At 37.2% G+C, this 16,260-nt stretch overlaps 1 protein-coding gene across 4 annotated transcripts; it reads right to left on the reverse strand.

Annotated features, from left to right (window-relative positions):
* Positions 1-2,779: 2,779 nt before the first annotated feature.
* On the reverse strand, positions 2,780-15,897 carry LOC132636170 (PX domain-containing protein EREL2). 4 transcript variants are annotated; one of them, XM_060352887.1, is made up of 10 exons: positions 15,554-15,892; positions 12,915-13,025; positions 10,436-10,534; positions 10,174-10,314; positions 9,666-9,774; positions 8,731-9,539; positions 5,842-6,006; positions 5,502-5,741; positions 4,310-4,525; positions 2,780-3,255 (listed from the first exon to the last, which is right to left on the reverse strand). In XM_060352887.1, the coding sequence occupies exons 1-10, from the start codon at positions 15,641-15,643 to the stop codon at positions 3,007-3,009; spliced, it is 2,229 nt and encodes a 742-aa protein (XP_060208870.1). In that variant the 5' UTR covers positions 15,644-15,892; the 3' UTR covers positions 2,780-3,006. The 4 variants fall into 4 exon arrangements, with proteins under 4 accessions (XP_060208870.1, XP_060208871.1, XP_060208872.1 ...); XM_060352888.1 differs by having other exon boundaries at positions 10,174-10,260; positions 15,554-15,890; XM_060352889.1 differs by lacking the exon at positions 15,554-15,892 and having other exon boundaries at positions 10,174-10,260; positions 10,436-10,526.
* Positions 15,898-16,260: the final 363 nt, after the last annotated feature.

Genomic DNA, 16,260 nt, shown 5'->3' on the forward strand with positions numbered 1-16,260 from the left:
GTCTGTAACTTGATGTCAGGCCCCGAACCATGGCCTGGGCGCGACACGGCACTCGGTGCCTGACTGTCTATGACCGAGAGAACCCATGGCTGCAGAATCTAACAGTTGTATCATGAAAGCATGCACGATATAACACGAAGCAAGAGAATGGTCTAACTTAAATATAATAATGAATGCGTAAATAGATGTTGTGAGGAAAACCCAACATAACTGACTAAAGTTTGTGTCTATGAAACCTCTATGATCAAAATAGTGAAAGAATAACCAGGTCAGGACAAGACCCTGACATGCCTCAAATACTAATGAACTAACTAATACTCGAAAAACTGGGAATAGACGGGAAGCCCTGGATGACAGGGGCTCACCAACTAGCTGAGTACTCAAAGCGCTAAAAGCTAAGCGGTTGTTGTATCCTCCTGAAAGTCAGACTCTGCACCGTGAAGTACAGGCCCATGCATAAGGACGTTAGTACATTTGAATTGTACAAGTATGATAAGCAACTGAAGCAATAATAAGGGATATGAACAATAAAGCATAATGAAACTGAATGCTCATATCATGAGCTGATCTGTATAGAAACCACCTATGGCCTCAGGCCCAATAAATAATGAGATCTCAAAGCTATGGCCTCAGGCCCAAAATAATTACATACGCATATGAATCATAACTGTGGCCTTAGGCCCAATCAAACATGAAGCAACAGGTGTAAAACTGACTACTGGCTCTGTAACCTGACTGATGACTTAAACTGCATTCTGAGACTCGTAGATTGAATTACAAGTCATTTAGATTAAGCTAAGGTCCATAGCATGCATAACAAGTATGAACATAATCAGAAAACTGAGCTCTAACCCTAGGTTATGAAAATCAAGAACTAGGGCAAAATCATGAACTGGCTGGATTTCTGAGAATTATGATAATTGAGGTATGAGGATGATTAAACAATGTTCCTCGTGTAGATAGTATGCTTAACATACCTGGAATCGCTCTCAAACTTGAATAATAAACTAGTCTTGGAAAAAGAGTTCCAAGGTTTTGCTCTTTATGCTCTTTAATTGGGTTTTCTTGAAAACCCTATGTTAAGAACATGGTTTCATGATTTAGATTAAGAGCATATATGATAGAATTGATTTGGAGGGGTTTGGAATGACTTACCTTGTTGTTTTGGATTGTTGGGAGAAGAACACTTCGTTTCTAGGGCTTGGAATTATGAAAACGAAATAAAATAACTGAAGGCTGGTATTTATAGGTTCTGGTGCGGGCTGGGAAATACGAGCCAAAATACGGTCTATAAACCTGGACCATAATTCAACATGTTTCAAACATAATCACTGGTTTCCGTTTCCTCCTTAAATACGATCACACTTTACGGGCCGTATTTCAAAATACGGTCCGTTTTTAACAATATGAAATTCCACCAGACAAATTCCAGAATGCACAGTGATTTTGGGTATCACTTTACGACTTGAAATACAGGTCGTATACTGGTTTACTGTCCGTATTCTGGGACGTAAATCCCTATCTGACAGCTGAAGAGAAATTTCCAATTCTCACATTCTTTATCTGGTTTTCTAAGTCAGGTATCATGGTCAAGGCCTAAGTTAAAGGTCTGAGGTGTTACACTTGAATTTGCAGAGGCTCACTGTTGTAGTGGAGTTTGGGGTAAATCCTACAGAGATGTAGGTCGTACTTTTTGTCGTCCTTGTGAGCCGGTTGGTTTCTACATAAAAATCATTATGTTCTTTACTTACTTGCAATTTATATTCTGCAAGATGCTAGCATAAAACATGTAGAGTAACGTGTTCCATCCTAGAGGCGAAAATTGGATACTGCATAGGATAGGAAGTAGGTCATGCAACCCAAATAAGGCCCTAAATTCTGCCTCCAAAGTCCAAAGTGACAAGCTTATTGAGCTTTGTTCAGTCAATTTTGTTTCACGAATTATCTTGACGTGCAAAGATAAAACAAAAACTCAGGATTTTTATGAACTACCACAAAAAGAATAATAGAAAGTAATGGAATAATACGAAAAAAGAAAGATCACTAGAAAGGAACGGTACAACTCGTAACATGTGAAGTTTGGTATAGTTAACATATTTGGCCTGAGCTACTTAGCTTAGCTTTGCCAAGAGCGGAAGTTGATGCAAACCGAAGTCCAAACCCTCAACGTACTTGATACATGGTGGGTTTGGCAATATATTGTTAACTAATTATTCGGTTCATCCTAATCGTGTTTATTTTCTTGCAAATGCAAATATTCAATCGCAATTAATATGAGAAAAATACAATTTATTCACGTACTTATAAGTAGATTAATATTTGCAGTTGATATTGTTGAGTGTTTCTTCTCTTTTTTTTTTTTTAAAAAAAAAATACAGTAAAAGTGAAACTGTATATTTGATTAATCCTGGATGATGAGCCAAAACCAGTTCCTCCAGACCTCTGTATTGGTGTCATACATTGATACACAAAGTCAGCAAGGCAAATCTAGTTTCAGGCCATGTTAGTAATGATCGTACTGTAGTATGGCTTGTGTGCCAATACAGAGGTCTGGACGAACTGGTTTTAGCTCTGATCTAGGATTAAGTGTAGTGGTTCTGCACCTGGTTTGGAACATCATTGAAGAAAGATCTGGAACATCACTATGGGTATGTTCAAGTGTGCAGATTTGTAATGCATATCAAATTTTTGCTGGCTTGATTATTTTGCCACAATGATATGCTATCAAGCAACCATGTCAGTACAAAGAAGTATATAATTCGATGTGGAAGAACGCATATCCAAGTCTTAAGTTCGCTTATTAAATGAATAGAATCCTTCTCTTTTATCTATGAAGTTAGACATTTTGCATACAACTTCAATTGTTGCATCTTTATAGCTGTATACATAATGATGCCGTGATATTACAATACCAACAGTCATGTTGGATGTCAACTCTAGATCATTTTCTTGGAAGTAGGTTCAGATACACTAGATATGACAAAATTTTACAATATTTACCTGAATTCAACTATCTAAATGCTTGTTTTGTATAGTTTCACTCGAAGGATCTTCACTCTCTCCAGGAGATGACATTTTCTTTTTCAGAGCATAACGCATGACTGAGTTCACCTGTTTCCTCAACTTACCGTTATCAACAAGGACATTTGTCAGCATGTTTCTCAACTTTTCATCTACAGTCCAGGAGTCAGTATTTACATCATTCACTTTCTCAGCAGTAGCAGAAGAGGAATCGGCTCCTTGGTCTGTGTTCACCTGATAAAAACAAGTCACAACTACTCACATGAGAGATTAAACAAACAGCAAACTAATATATGCAATTCTTCAGGTAAAGCTGAGGCAACAGGTTGACAAATTATAACAAACCAGAGCAACACAAAACAAGATGATGTAGCCTGTAAATACAAAATCAGGACCTAGGTCACTGGTACATAAAAAGTACTTGAGTTTCTAGTTTGTGAACCTTGGTTTAACCAACGTGTTCCACCACAAGATTTTTCTCTGGCTCATAAAAAAAAAAATTAAATATCAATAATCAACCAGCCGTGTTCTAAATAAATGTGTGCCCACCAAAGAGAACATCTAGGACTCCTTTTTTTTTTTTTTTCTCTCTTCGAAAACTGGTAAATTAGAACATCTAGGACTTGAGTGTGTGACCATCTCCTTTAATAGCTTAAGCTGTCAGAGAGAGCAACAATTTTATTATTTTATTATATTCTCAACACGCCCCCTCACGTGCGGGCCTGATTCTTTCTCATGGGCCAAGCATGTGGAAATTCTTTTTGTTAATGGGTAGTGGTGAGATTCGATTCCAAGACCTCTGCCTGCTCTGATACCATGTTGAAGTGTCACCATCTCATCTAAAAGCTTAAGCTGTTAGAGAGAGCACACTTTTACTATTTAATTGTATTCTCAACAAGGACCTATGCTGCTCAGACTCTCAAAAATTCCGTTAGGGTGCGTGTCGGGCAGTCCAAAAGTAGTGCATTTTTTGAGAGATGCTGAGAGTGTAGAGTTGAGAATATTGATTCTGTTACTCAATGTCATGGGATTTATATCATACAAGATTTCAAGTGCCACATTAGTGTATATCTCATCTTCCCCTGTGAGGTCCGTCTTACTTACCATTTGCCAACATGATAAAAAAGTCAAAGTATAAGAGAATGAAATGCATCAAGCATTACATGCCACTTTTCACAGTATAAACAGCTATCACAAAATTGCAACTCAAAAGTCATTTTGCTGAAAATTCTCAATAGAAAGTGGGAACTGTCTTGAAATGTAGAAATGAAAATAGCAGCTTCAATACCTCTGAAAGGATAAGGTTGATTTGGTTGTCATAGGTCGTGAGGAGATTCAAGGCATCTGAGCATGAGGGATCCATGGCAAGGTCGTCTTCATTTTCGTTGACTAAATTAATGTTGCATTCTTCAAACCGCTGTCGAAGAACTTGGCATTCATTTAGCAGCTTCATAAAAGATGTCCTTGCTTGTTCATTGGCTTTCCTCTCCTCTTCGTAGAGTCTCTGCATATGCAAGAGAACGTTCAGTAACAAAAAGTATAATTAACAGACGAGGATATGCAGATCTGTCAATGCATGAATCCAGTTAATCCTTTTTAAACTAAAAGAGATCTCCACAATTGCGCAAATTATACTGAAAGGGTCTAAGTTTTTCTCCTACTACTGTACTACCCTTTCCTTTCACTCCTCATAAAGTTTAGTATTGTAAATAAATTAACGGACAGGACTGGAAGGAATCGTGTCAGAATAGCGAGTCGGTCATAATTCATATTCCATTATTGGATAGGTACGACCTTAGATAGGAGGGTTTGGAGGACCCAAATTAGGGTAGAAGGCTAGTAGATAGTCTCGTTATCCGTTCTTATTAGTAGTCGCATTATTGCAATATAATTTCTTGTGCTCCGATTTCTGCTATTATCTGTTATTTCCTGTGCATTGGTTATCTTGTGTCATCTGCTCCGATTTCTGCTACTATCTGTTATTTCCTGTGCTCTGATTATCATGTGTTATCTGTGTCGCTTGCATTATTTCATTTTCATATCGCTTTAAATCTCTTATCCGAATCTCTTAACCTTATCTGACTTCTTTTTATGCTTTTATTGAGCCGGGGGTCTTTCGGAAACAGCCGTCCTACCTTGGTAGGAGTCAGGTCTGCGTACACTCTACCCTCCCCAGACCCCACGATGTGGGATTTCACTGGGTTGTTGTTGTTGTTGTTGTTGTTGTATTGGATAGGTACGACCAATCCACTTTAACTGAAAGATTTTCATCAAAGTCAAAGCAAATTTTATATAGAATATATTCACAGAATATATTCACAGATAATTGAATCATAATCAACATAGAACTGCAAGAGGGACTGAAGAGCAGTTCACACCAAGACAAAGTTATAAATTCTTGAAGAAAGGACTAACACAAAAGATGATCAGTCTAGGAGGGAAATTAATGTGAACAACAGCAATGGAGTAGCAAGGTATACCTCAGCCTCCAATTTTTCTTTAAGCGAGTGATTTAGCTGCTGCTTCAAATCTGCTTGTGAGACTCGAAGAGACCTTACTTCTTTAATGAGAATTTTAAGATCAGCTTTTGATTTTACTTCAAGTTCTTGATGTTGTTTCTGCAACTCATCAAGCTTCCGTTTTGTGGCATCCAACTCCTGCAAGACTCTGTCATTCTCCGGACTGGCATTGTCTTCCATGGAAGCATTGCCCAGCTTATCCTGGCGAGGTGTGACAAACATAGCGTCTGATCTTAAACATTCTAACTGAGGAGAAAATCATCATAAACCAGAGGATAATCAAGTGAAATGGTGGAAAAACCTTTTGTGGGTTCAATTTCAGTTCCATTTCCAATGACTTCCGTCGAAGCTCTTCCATATCCCACTGTATCTGGGTGACCCTTTCCCTTTCAACCAAGATTGCTTGCTCAAGGTTTTCTTTGCTTTTCTGTTTAGTAGCCTCGAGCTCCACTTCCAAATCCTTAACCTGATTATCTCAGAACAACAGAGCATCACAGAGTAACCCATTTATGACCCCTAAAATTAGGTCTTTTCAGAGAACTATTTTCTCACAAACAAAACGGTTTATGCCTGACTATGACGCCATCGACATTCTCCATTTTTTAATAACATGGTGCTCGGGCAACCTTCCATGCACATCAATTAATCTATTGGGCGGTCTATGGCTGCTACTTACACCAACACATATATTGGGTAACTCACCCACCAAGGTTTACGCAAATTGGCAGAAATCGTACAGTGTTGCCTCTGCTAGAGTTGAGCCTTGGTTCCCAAGGTTGTCACTCCAGCTCTTAGACCACTAAGACATACCCCCTTAGGGCCAACATCATCTCTATTCTTAATGCAGATTAGCATCATGTCATTAACATAGATCTTTCTTTTAACTATTACCTACAATTTAGAAGCAAGAAGAAAAGAAACTTGCCAGATACATAAGTTTCTTTCTTTAATCCACAACTTTTTCACCTTCTTCACATATATAATAAGGAAGGTTCTTTGGATTACTATTCCCGTGGAACCAACCAGGAATAAAATGTTCACCATTGGTTTGCTTAGTTATCGGATCCTAAAAATGTTTAAGAAAGAATATAATTAAAATCTTTGCTTAAATGATGACTTATGAGTCTTCCCAATTATGATATCTTACAGTAAGTCAGCAATTATAGATTTCAGCACAAGCACTCAGGTTTCCAACTTGTCTAATATTTTAGCATTCTCCTCTCAGAAACTGAATTGGTGAAGGAAATACAAACTCATTTTGTTCTACTTAAATCAACTCATCCTTCCACATAGCAGAGTGTTCATCTTTCATCTCTTTACTTCTTTTTTTTCTTTTTTTTTATGGGGTTGGATTCATTTGTTAAAGATATCATAATATATTCCTTGTATCTGCTTCATGGAGGAACAAATTTTAAAAGGCTTTTCAACAACCATAATAAAAATAGACCCATCATCGGTGATTTACCTTACTACTAGGGGATTATTAGGAGCGCTTTTTCAGCATCATATGGTAATTTAAGGTCATTAACCCATGATCCAAGTAGTTCAAGGTCTCTCTGGTTGCTATGCTACATATCCAGTAGCATTGTCAAGTAGCAATACATAAACACGTTTATTCTCGAAAAGCCTTAGTAGCACCGCTACACCAAGGATATACATTTTCTATGGCAGAAGATTGATTTCATCCAATATCCTTATAAAACATGCAGGAAGCTTTAATTTCTTTTATTTTTATATTGGTGCGGGAAGCGTTGATTACCAAAATTTAGGTACTATTGAGGATCGAGATCCTCGTAACTTTTTTATAAATAAACAAACAAGTCTCATATCCTATTGTAAGTGGTACAAAGGAATTGCAAAAGCAGTAAAAGAAGAATGCTTCCCATAGCAAGCTAACAGTTATTGCATGATGTTTCCCTTCTATGATTTTTATTAGATCAACATGCGGAACTCTATACCCGACAGCCTTTATGATGAAAATCAAGAAGCTATATTGGGCTTTTGTTAATTAGGGCGTCAAGAACAAGCTCTTGTGAACCCAAGAATTGGTGTGTGGACTTGTCTTCGAATTCAAGAAGCCCAAGGATGATTTCAAGCCCAAGAAGCCAAGTTAAAACTATTTCCTTCTAAAATTAGGATTAGTTGTTTTCCTTTTTCTAGTTGGTTTTACTTTCTTCTTTTCCTTGTAGAATAGGGATTTTACTTTTCCTTGTTTTTAGCAATTTCCTTTCTAGAGTAGAATAGGGATTTGTAGTCATCAAAGAAGAGACCCTAGGCCTATATAAAGGGTTCTTATGCTTTGTTAAACACTATTCACGTTTTTAGCATAAAGCTAAATTTTGCAATAGAGTTATTTTCTCTATTTCTTGTTCCTTGTCCTTGTTTTTGGTTCCAAGCAAGGTGGTGATAGTCTTTATCTTGTGTTCAATAGCGTGTGGTGTTTCTTTATCACGTAAGTTGATTTCAAGTGGTGACTTAGGAACTTTATTGGTTCTTGATCATTCAAGAGCGCGTTTCTTGATTAAAATTCGTTCTATTTCGTAGCCAGAACCTTAACTTTCTTCCCATCGTTCCGCCCTCAATATTTACTTGTTTTTAAAAGGGTAAATAGTTATTTTCATAGTTCAGATCGTCATCTTTCACCTCTATTTGGAATCACCTAATTCCGAGACCTATAACTTGAGTTACGTCGGTTTCTTGAATTCTGCCCATCAAGTCGCTTCAAGATCAAGATCCTGGTCGATTGGTTCTTTGTTAACTCGAAGAATCACATCACTTTAGCATCTTTTACATTCAAGGTCTGTCAGTTTGATTCTACAAAGTTTTAGACGTGTCACTGGAATATCCAAGGATCTGGGAAGGTGCAGAACATGCAATTACACTTGTTAGGCAGTAACTAGCTATGTGCAGGGAAATGGCCCAAAAAGAAAAGGAGAAAATATCAGGATTGTAGTGTGTTGAAAGATACATTGTTGCAAAAGGTGGGTTTTCTTTGCTTCTTAGTGGTCCGTGAATCATCTGGTAGTTTTGGGGTATGGCACTGGCAGACCTACAATGCAACTCGTAGCTCTGATACAGTGTTGTCATAGATAGCTTGTAACTTGGGAAGTTCTTATATATTCTCCTCAGCTTCATACTTAGCTTATACAAGTAGTCGTCTTTTTCAAAGAAAATTAGAAAAAGAAAATACCTTAGTTGTGAGGTAGTCTTTCACAGCAATTTCCTGATTTAATCTTGAGATAAGATCCTCCATGTCAGTTTTTGCTGTTATTAGTCTCCTTTGCATGGTTGCAAGCACCCTGTTCATTTTTTGGCGCTGATCTGAAAGAAGTAATAATTGCACATCACTTGGCAGCAGTAAGTCAGTGTTCTCAATGTTCGCTGACGTCTCAGCCGCTCTGGGTACGTCAACCAGCCCTTGTCCATATAAACTGGGAATTGCTGAGCCTGACAATTCACTGCCCCTTTGGGAACTTGTATCGCTTCCAATGCTCTCACCAGATAACTTCCTAGCATGACGGATAACTTTGGTGTTCTCCCGCTCCAAAGAGAGTCTGTTCATACCATCAGTACCAACAACAAGATCAGACGATTTGGAAGCATTTCCATTAGCTTTATTGTTATCTTCAAATTTATTACTCTCTCTGCTGTGCACCCTATGTCTAGGATAATTTCCAAGTTGTTCTAGAATAGCCTGACCCATGAACAAGCCTTCATCAATGTTGGACATCCCAAACTTCACAAACTTATCTATTGGACTTGTTGCATCCTCATCCAAAGAGAGATCATCTGTCCCAAAATCAGAGTTATTATCCCTTCCAAGGCGTGGTGTGCCAACATCAGATATCTCATAAGCTGTGTCACTGCCATAATCTGATGTGAGCGATGAACTCCCAGCTATTGCAGACAAGCTTAGATTAGGATGAACTTGAAGGGAAGAAACAGAACTATTCACAGAAGGATTTGATTCTGAAGCATGTTGGTTTTCATCTAGGAATGCTGAAAGAGTTATAGTACTAATGTTAAACTCTTGGACATAACACAAAGATAATTCTAAAAATCAAATTAGCCACATGTATCATCGTTTTCAGAGAGATGACATTAATATTGTAGCAACAGACATACAAGATCTAGCAGCAGCTTCCAGTTCGAGAAAAGATGCCACTGGAACACTTCTTGATACATCAATATCAGATAGTAATTTGGTCATCCATTCCTCCAAGGAGGACCTTCTCTGGAAACATACAAGTACATGAAAATTATAATTATCATATAGAACTGCAGCTGCAAGCATCACTTGGAAAGAAACCTTTGTAGTTAACCCAATACTTTCATTCATTATTTCTAAAATAAAAGACAAAACTTACATTTTGAACAATTGACGCTGCCAATTAACATCCAGTAGTTTGTTGCAATTTTTTTTTTTTTTCAGTAGAGCCATTTGTTATGAGAATATTGAAGAGAAGAAGTCTGTAAATTCCATAATATAAAAACTAACCATACAGAAATTTGGCTCTAATTTAAGGATGTATGTGATTCTGTTCCGAATTAAACTTTTAGTTTCAAGAAAAGACAAATGATAACAATTTCACCACACATCTTGCATGATGAAACTAGCAAGTATAATGCTTACCTCTTCTAGAAGGGTTCTAGTTTTCATCCGCAAGAAACCCTTGGGTGGGGCAGGAGGAATATTCTTCCTCGGAAACATTCTTTTCAGCTGTGACACAGAATCAACCACACTATTAAGTACCCTGTGATTATTAAAATCCTCCTAAAAGAAGGCAACTGTCAACTTTGATTATGGCCCAAGAACTTACTCATGTCCTCTTAACCTAAAAATTTAGAAAAAGAAAAATATATCTGAAAAGAGTGTAGAGTGTGCGCAAACTTACAGCAGCAAGAAACTTCAAGAAATCATTGAACCTTCTTAATACGACCCGTGTAGTTGTATTCCCTTCTGGTGATTGTAAGCCAACCAAAACCCTGTAAAACTGTCCTTTAACATTGTTAAGTTTAAACTTCAATAAATGGTAACACATAAGAACCAAGTCTTGACGCAGGAAAAAAAGGCAACAGGTTATAAGTTTAATATAGGCAAGGTCCGCTGGACCGAGGTCCATGTTTGAGATGTAAAAATGAGTTCAACATGGGGTTTCAAAAATCAAATTCCAGTTAGCTATTACTGATGAGAAATCAACTACAGACATGCCAGCTTCTCACAAGAACAATTATATTTTATTTTAAAAAAAAAATGGAAAACTTAAATAACTCCTTTTGTAGCTGAAAATGATTAAACCTTCTTGCACTTTGTCAAAAAGAACAATAATATTTTTTCCAGTTTAAGAAAGTTTACTTATACACTTCGAGAACTCTATCATACATTCGATTCCTCATCTCATCAAAGTAGAATTTCCTTTGGGTAGACGCAGAGAGAAAACTCAATCCAACACCACCTGCTACTTCAACTATTGGAAGTTTGAAAGTCCATAGAGAATCTCTGGTCTCATATATTTTTTTTTTTCATCCATAGAGAACCTCTAGTCTCATCATAACCAGAAAATGACCACAAGATAAATGATATGAGAACTTTCTATTTTACATCTGAGTTACACTAGTAATTTGTTAGAAAAAGATAAACTCGTGATATATAACTATTCCCATCTTTTGCTTAAGAATCAGCTTTATCACAATAATTAAGGGTGATGAAAACATGGAAACACCACAAAAATCACTATAAAAATTGTGAACATCCTCAAACCTGGGAACTGACATATGCTAGGACCTACTATGCTAAAGGAACTCTTCATAATATTGAATGATAGTTTCCAAATAAAGTCGGACACTACAAAAGATGAATCTGCAGATACATTCGTAGCGAAATGCAGAAGAAATCAAGCTGCTGACTGCTACTCATTTCTTAAATTTGGGGTGCACTGAATGATGCCAGGTTCAGCGAATGATATATGGATGGGACGTCGCCCCACTAGCCATCATGTGGGTCTTGTGAAACGAGAGAAATAAGAGAGCTTTCGGCAGGTTAGAAAATGCTTTTGTACATTTGGGAATAACCTCTTATCTTTAGTTAAGTTTTGTAAACCGGTGAAGTTCCTGTGTGTATAGAAGATAGCTGGCATTTGTAGAGAACCATATAACAGTGTAAGTTCTCTACTTTTTGGCATATAGCTTGTAAGCGGGAATTATCCCACGTCAATAAAATCATTAACCTTATCAATAACGATAACAAAATAAAATTATATGTGCAATGTCAAAAAAAAAAACTATAAACTATAAGATTGTTATGGAGAACGAAATTGTAAAGATGCAATTAAGTGAAATGTAAAAGGGTAAAATCCATCTGATCAAGGTTTTTTATTATTTTTTGCTAAAGCATCTTAATCAAGTTTAAAACCATTTTAAATTTTTGATTAGCACACAAAAATCCCTAAGTTTTTAATTCAAATTTACTAACTAGTATTCTTATGGAGTAAATTTATGATTTCTATTTCATAATAACTAACGTATTCTTTTGATAAGCATAATAACTAACATAAACCTTTTTATCTACAAACATATTTGTTCACACCAATCCTTTAATAATTAATATATTCACGCACCATCTTCATTATCTAGTTCTATAGAGGCAAATTAAGGCTTTTTAAGTTTATAGGTTCTAAATTCTAAGACATGATAGGTTTATTTATACATATTAAGTAAATTTTTAACACAAAGACATGGTTTAGGCCAAAGTTACTAGAATCTGCCAAACCTGTAAGCAACGATGTAGATCACCCTGGTTCCTAAGTTACTTGGACTCTTCAAAAGTGTTGCCGCACCCATGTAGGATCCTCCAAAAATACACTACTTTTGAAGGATCCGACACGCACCCGACGACATTTTAGGAGAGTCCGAGTAACATAGCCTGGTTCTACCCTTTTTTCTGTGTGTGTGTGTGGGGGGGGGGGGGGGGGGGGGGGGGGAGTGTAAATCGTAAATATATCTAGTGCTATCCTGTTAAGGCAGAGCGAATTTGCTAAGGCACACACAACGCCCTAACCCCTTGGTGCCTGCAAGGAAGTGCCACCAAAGCTTGGTGAAACATTGAACCTGCATTGCACTAGGTTTTAGGGCTTAAACGCGCTTCTTAACAAGAATGATTTGTCAAATCTTCCCGATGGTCATAGAAATTCTATCTGAAGATCAAGAGCATCCTCTATTTAGAAAATATAGATTATGAAATCATTACCACCATGTCTTTAGCATTTCAGATCTTTAATAATCCTTAGTTATTTGTTTGAAAGACGTACTAGTATCACATTAACTCTATAACATAATGAATTTAACATTTAACCGCATGGATAAAAGGCTGAATACCACTATGGGATCTGAATTTGTCGATTTTGCCAGGACAACCCGCGAAGGAATTGTAACACAGTAGCTCCAGCCCGTGTGAGGATCATGAGGCCAAACAGTTTCTCGTCCAGCCTGGATAGAATGTTAAGCATATGTGAGTTTTTTTCCAGGGAAAAAATCAAAACAATATCTGACAGGAAGTCTGGAAGGTACACCATTTTTTTGAAAAAGCATTTGTGCGTCAGTACAAGTTAAACAAGTTCAATGTTCCATCTCTTTGAGAGAAAGTGATTTTAAGAGAATGTCATTTGGCAAGAGAATTCATGCGGAGAAAATTAACCAAGATTTATATCCTCGATTAGGTCATAAAGATATACTCATTACCAAAGAAAAAGAAAAACTCGATATAAGCAATCCTTATTCCATTCAAATTCTACAACGTCATATATGTTCATGAACTAATCGAGTCGTGGAACAATGCCTTGGTTCACATATCTGAATGCCTATGCATTTTGCTGCTAGGCCTAATATGTTGAATGCTAGATTAAAAGTTCTCATAGATCACTCAAGCAAAGTTAACAAACTGAAGCTTATTAAATCAAACAAACTGCCAAATGGAGAACAGTGATGATATGAACAACCTAATTCAGTATCACCAAGCATAAAGTATGTATCAATAGCCACAACGATAAGACAATTCACTTGTCTTAACTTTCTAGATTACTTGTTAATAAAGTCAAGGTAATATCAAATACTGTCACAAAGGAAGTCATCCAATTCTTTGCTGACCTAAGATATTTTCTAAATGCCAATAGATATTTGCACAATGATGGAAAGTTCTGACTATATGCTTCTTTATGAGAAGAAAAGGAAGTACTGATTACATGATTCAGCACCCATTTGTCTCCATTATGCGTCGTGTGCCATAAGAAAGTCAACATCGAAGCTCGTCTAACTTAAACGTTATTATAACAGGGTAGCAACAATGAGCAACGAGCACCGGGAAGTCAACTACGACTACCATCAATCTATAATCAAGGATACTCAGCTTTTTATGCACTAGATAATAGTTCGAATGGACCATAACATTCACTTTGAAACTTATGAAGACTGGCCAAATTATGAAATTGCTATATCTACTTCTCCTCAACACTTCTTTTTCTCCATGCCCGTTCCGCACTTGCTTCGTGTGCCTTTGGCACTTTGCTCTCCTCTTATTTGTCAATTGACAGTTCGAATGGACTTCGCTGGCTGGACCAAGTGTCAGCCCCCTTACATGGCCTTACGACTTCGAGGAAACCTGTGTTTTTTATAAGCAGTCACTACGATCCCCTTTGTGAGGAGGCAGCCCTCCTACCAAAGTTACAGCTATCTGATACCATGTACATGTAATGTTTCCTAACTTCTAGTGTGTATTGAACAATCTGCACGAGGTACTGACAGACTATGTGACACCTATGTTGTGTCACACCAATTCGACATAGGTACGCAAGGAAAATGAAGCAAGGGCGGACCTCTGTGAGCCAATGGGGTTCAATTGAATCCCTTCATTGAAAAACTATACTAAGCAAATAGGGCAAAAAAATATTTTTTTTAATTATATATTAATTGTTGAATCCCTTTGAGATAAGGGAAAATTTTAGCAAAGTAGCAAGGGGGATTCAAAAATTGATTTAGGTCATAGGTTCAAAAGTGTAAAATTCTAGTATTTTTACTCCCCCATTGAAACGAAGGATCCCTGGAATATAGGTACCAAGTGATTTACTTATTGCCACTTACTTGAAAATCTATATGTATAGTGTGTGTTTATGCTCAACTCTTTCAACAGGCTTTACTATGTTGATTAATCAGCTAGGAGAGTTTATGCTCAACTCTTTCAACAGGCTTTACTATGTTGATTAATCAGCTAGGAGACAAAGAGCCGGCTGACTTGACATATTGGCAAAGTTCACAGGTCTGTCCTATTAATGCTAACAGGACATATTGGCTAAAGATTGCATTTATTGGACCGAGATACATGCAATGTTTTGCTAATTTCTAGAGTTAATGGTCAGAAACAAACCTGAATTATCACTTCTCCAAGTTTCACACCCTAACTATCAGTAGTGCCCTTTTCCTATCTAAACTATCACCATTTACTCAACTAGGTGTGTTTTAATACGTAGATGATGATAGTTCAGGAAGGAAAAGGGAACAACTGATAATTGGGGTGTGCAACTCGCGAAAAAAGTGATAGTTCAGGTGTGTTTTTGACCATTATCTCTAATTTCTAATGTGTTACAAGAATCTGTACGGAGCCCCAAACCCATTGTCACATCCATCGCACATCAGGCACATCAAGACAAATGAAGAACCCCTTAGCACGGGTACCAGGTAATTTGCCTATTGCCAATTATTGTAAAACATTAACTTAACAGGCCTACTGTGTTGATAAATCAGCTAGGGCATATTGATTAAATTCACAAGTTCATCCAAATAAAGCCGATGCCATTTCCTTCCAAGAACTGATCAGAAGTCTAATTCTACTGTTCCCAATCCCAATTCAACACGATCAATCAATACCCATAAAAGTTTCAGTCGTACCATTCAGTAAAGAGATGGATAGATCCATGAAAACATGTAGTAAATTAGAATAGGAAGTGGATAAAGAAAAGACTGACCCAATTCTTGGGAGGAGGGCTCCAATCCATACCCAATGGCAAAGGCGAAGTCCCATCATGTCTATGCTTCGGCGGACTTTGCCTCTGCATAGCTAACTGAATCACAACTCAAAATCAATCAATTTACCTCTCTTTATGTACAATTAAGAAAGATCAGTCAGTTGGTGTGCAAAGAATAGTGGAAAGTGGAGAGTCTGGAGAAGCAACAATCTTGATTTGTTTTGTATGTAAAATGTGTTTTGATCTCTCTGAGCTTCGTAACCAGGCAGGCGCATTATAACAAAATAGAGTTGGACGTGTCTAAAATGTGCGCTGCTTGGGATTCCTTTCTTCTCAAGCGCGTGTGCCACGCGGATAATTGCCCCCCAACCAATTTTTCTCCTTTATATATGCCAACTCTGACACAAGAAAAAAAGACAAATTTATGTATGTATTTTTCAACTAATTAATAAACTTAGTCGAGGTTTAAAGGCAAGGAGGTTGATAGTATCGTACTTGTTTTATGGTATAAGCAAAGAAATTTGTTTTCATTCTTGGGCAAGTTTATATGTGTTTTCTCAAGTGTCCATTAAGTAGTGTAATGATCCAACCGGTCGTTTTAAGTTCTAAAACCCCATTTTCCTATATGAGACTTTTTATATGTTCAATTGGTGATTATGACTTGCGAGTATTGGTGGCACGGTCTCGAGGGACTCCAGAGCGTTCTG

The sequence above is a fragment of the Lycium barbarum genome, chromosome 4 (genome assembly GCF_019175385.1).
Source record: "Lycium barbarum isolate Lr01 chromosome 4, ASM1917538v2, whole genome shotgun sequence".
NCBI classification, from domain to species: domain Eukaryota; kingdom Viridiplantae; phylum Streptophyta; class Magnoliopsida; order Solanales; family Solanaceae; genus Lycium; species Lycium barbarum.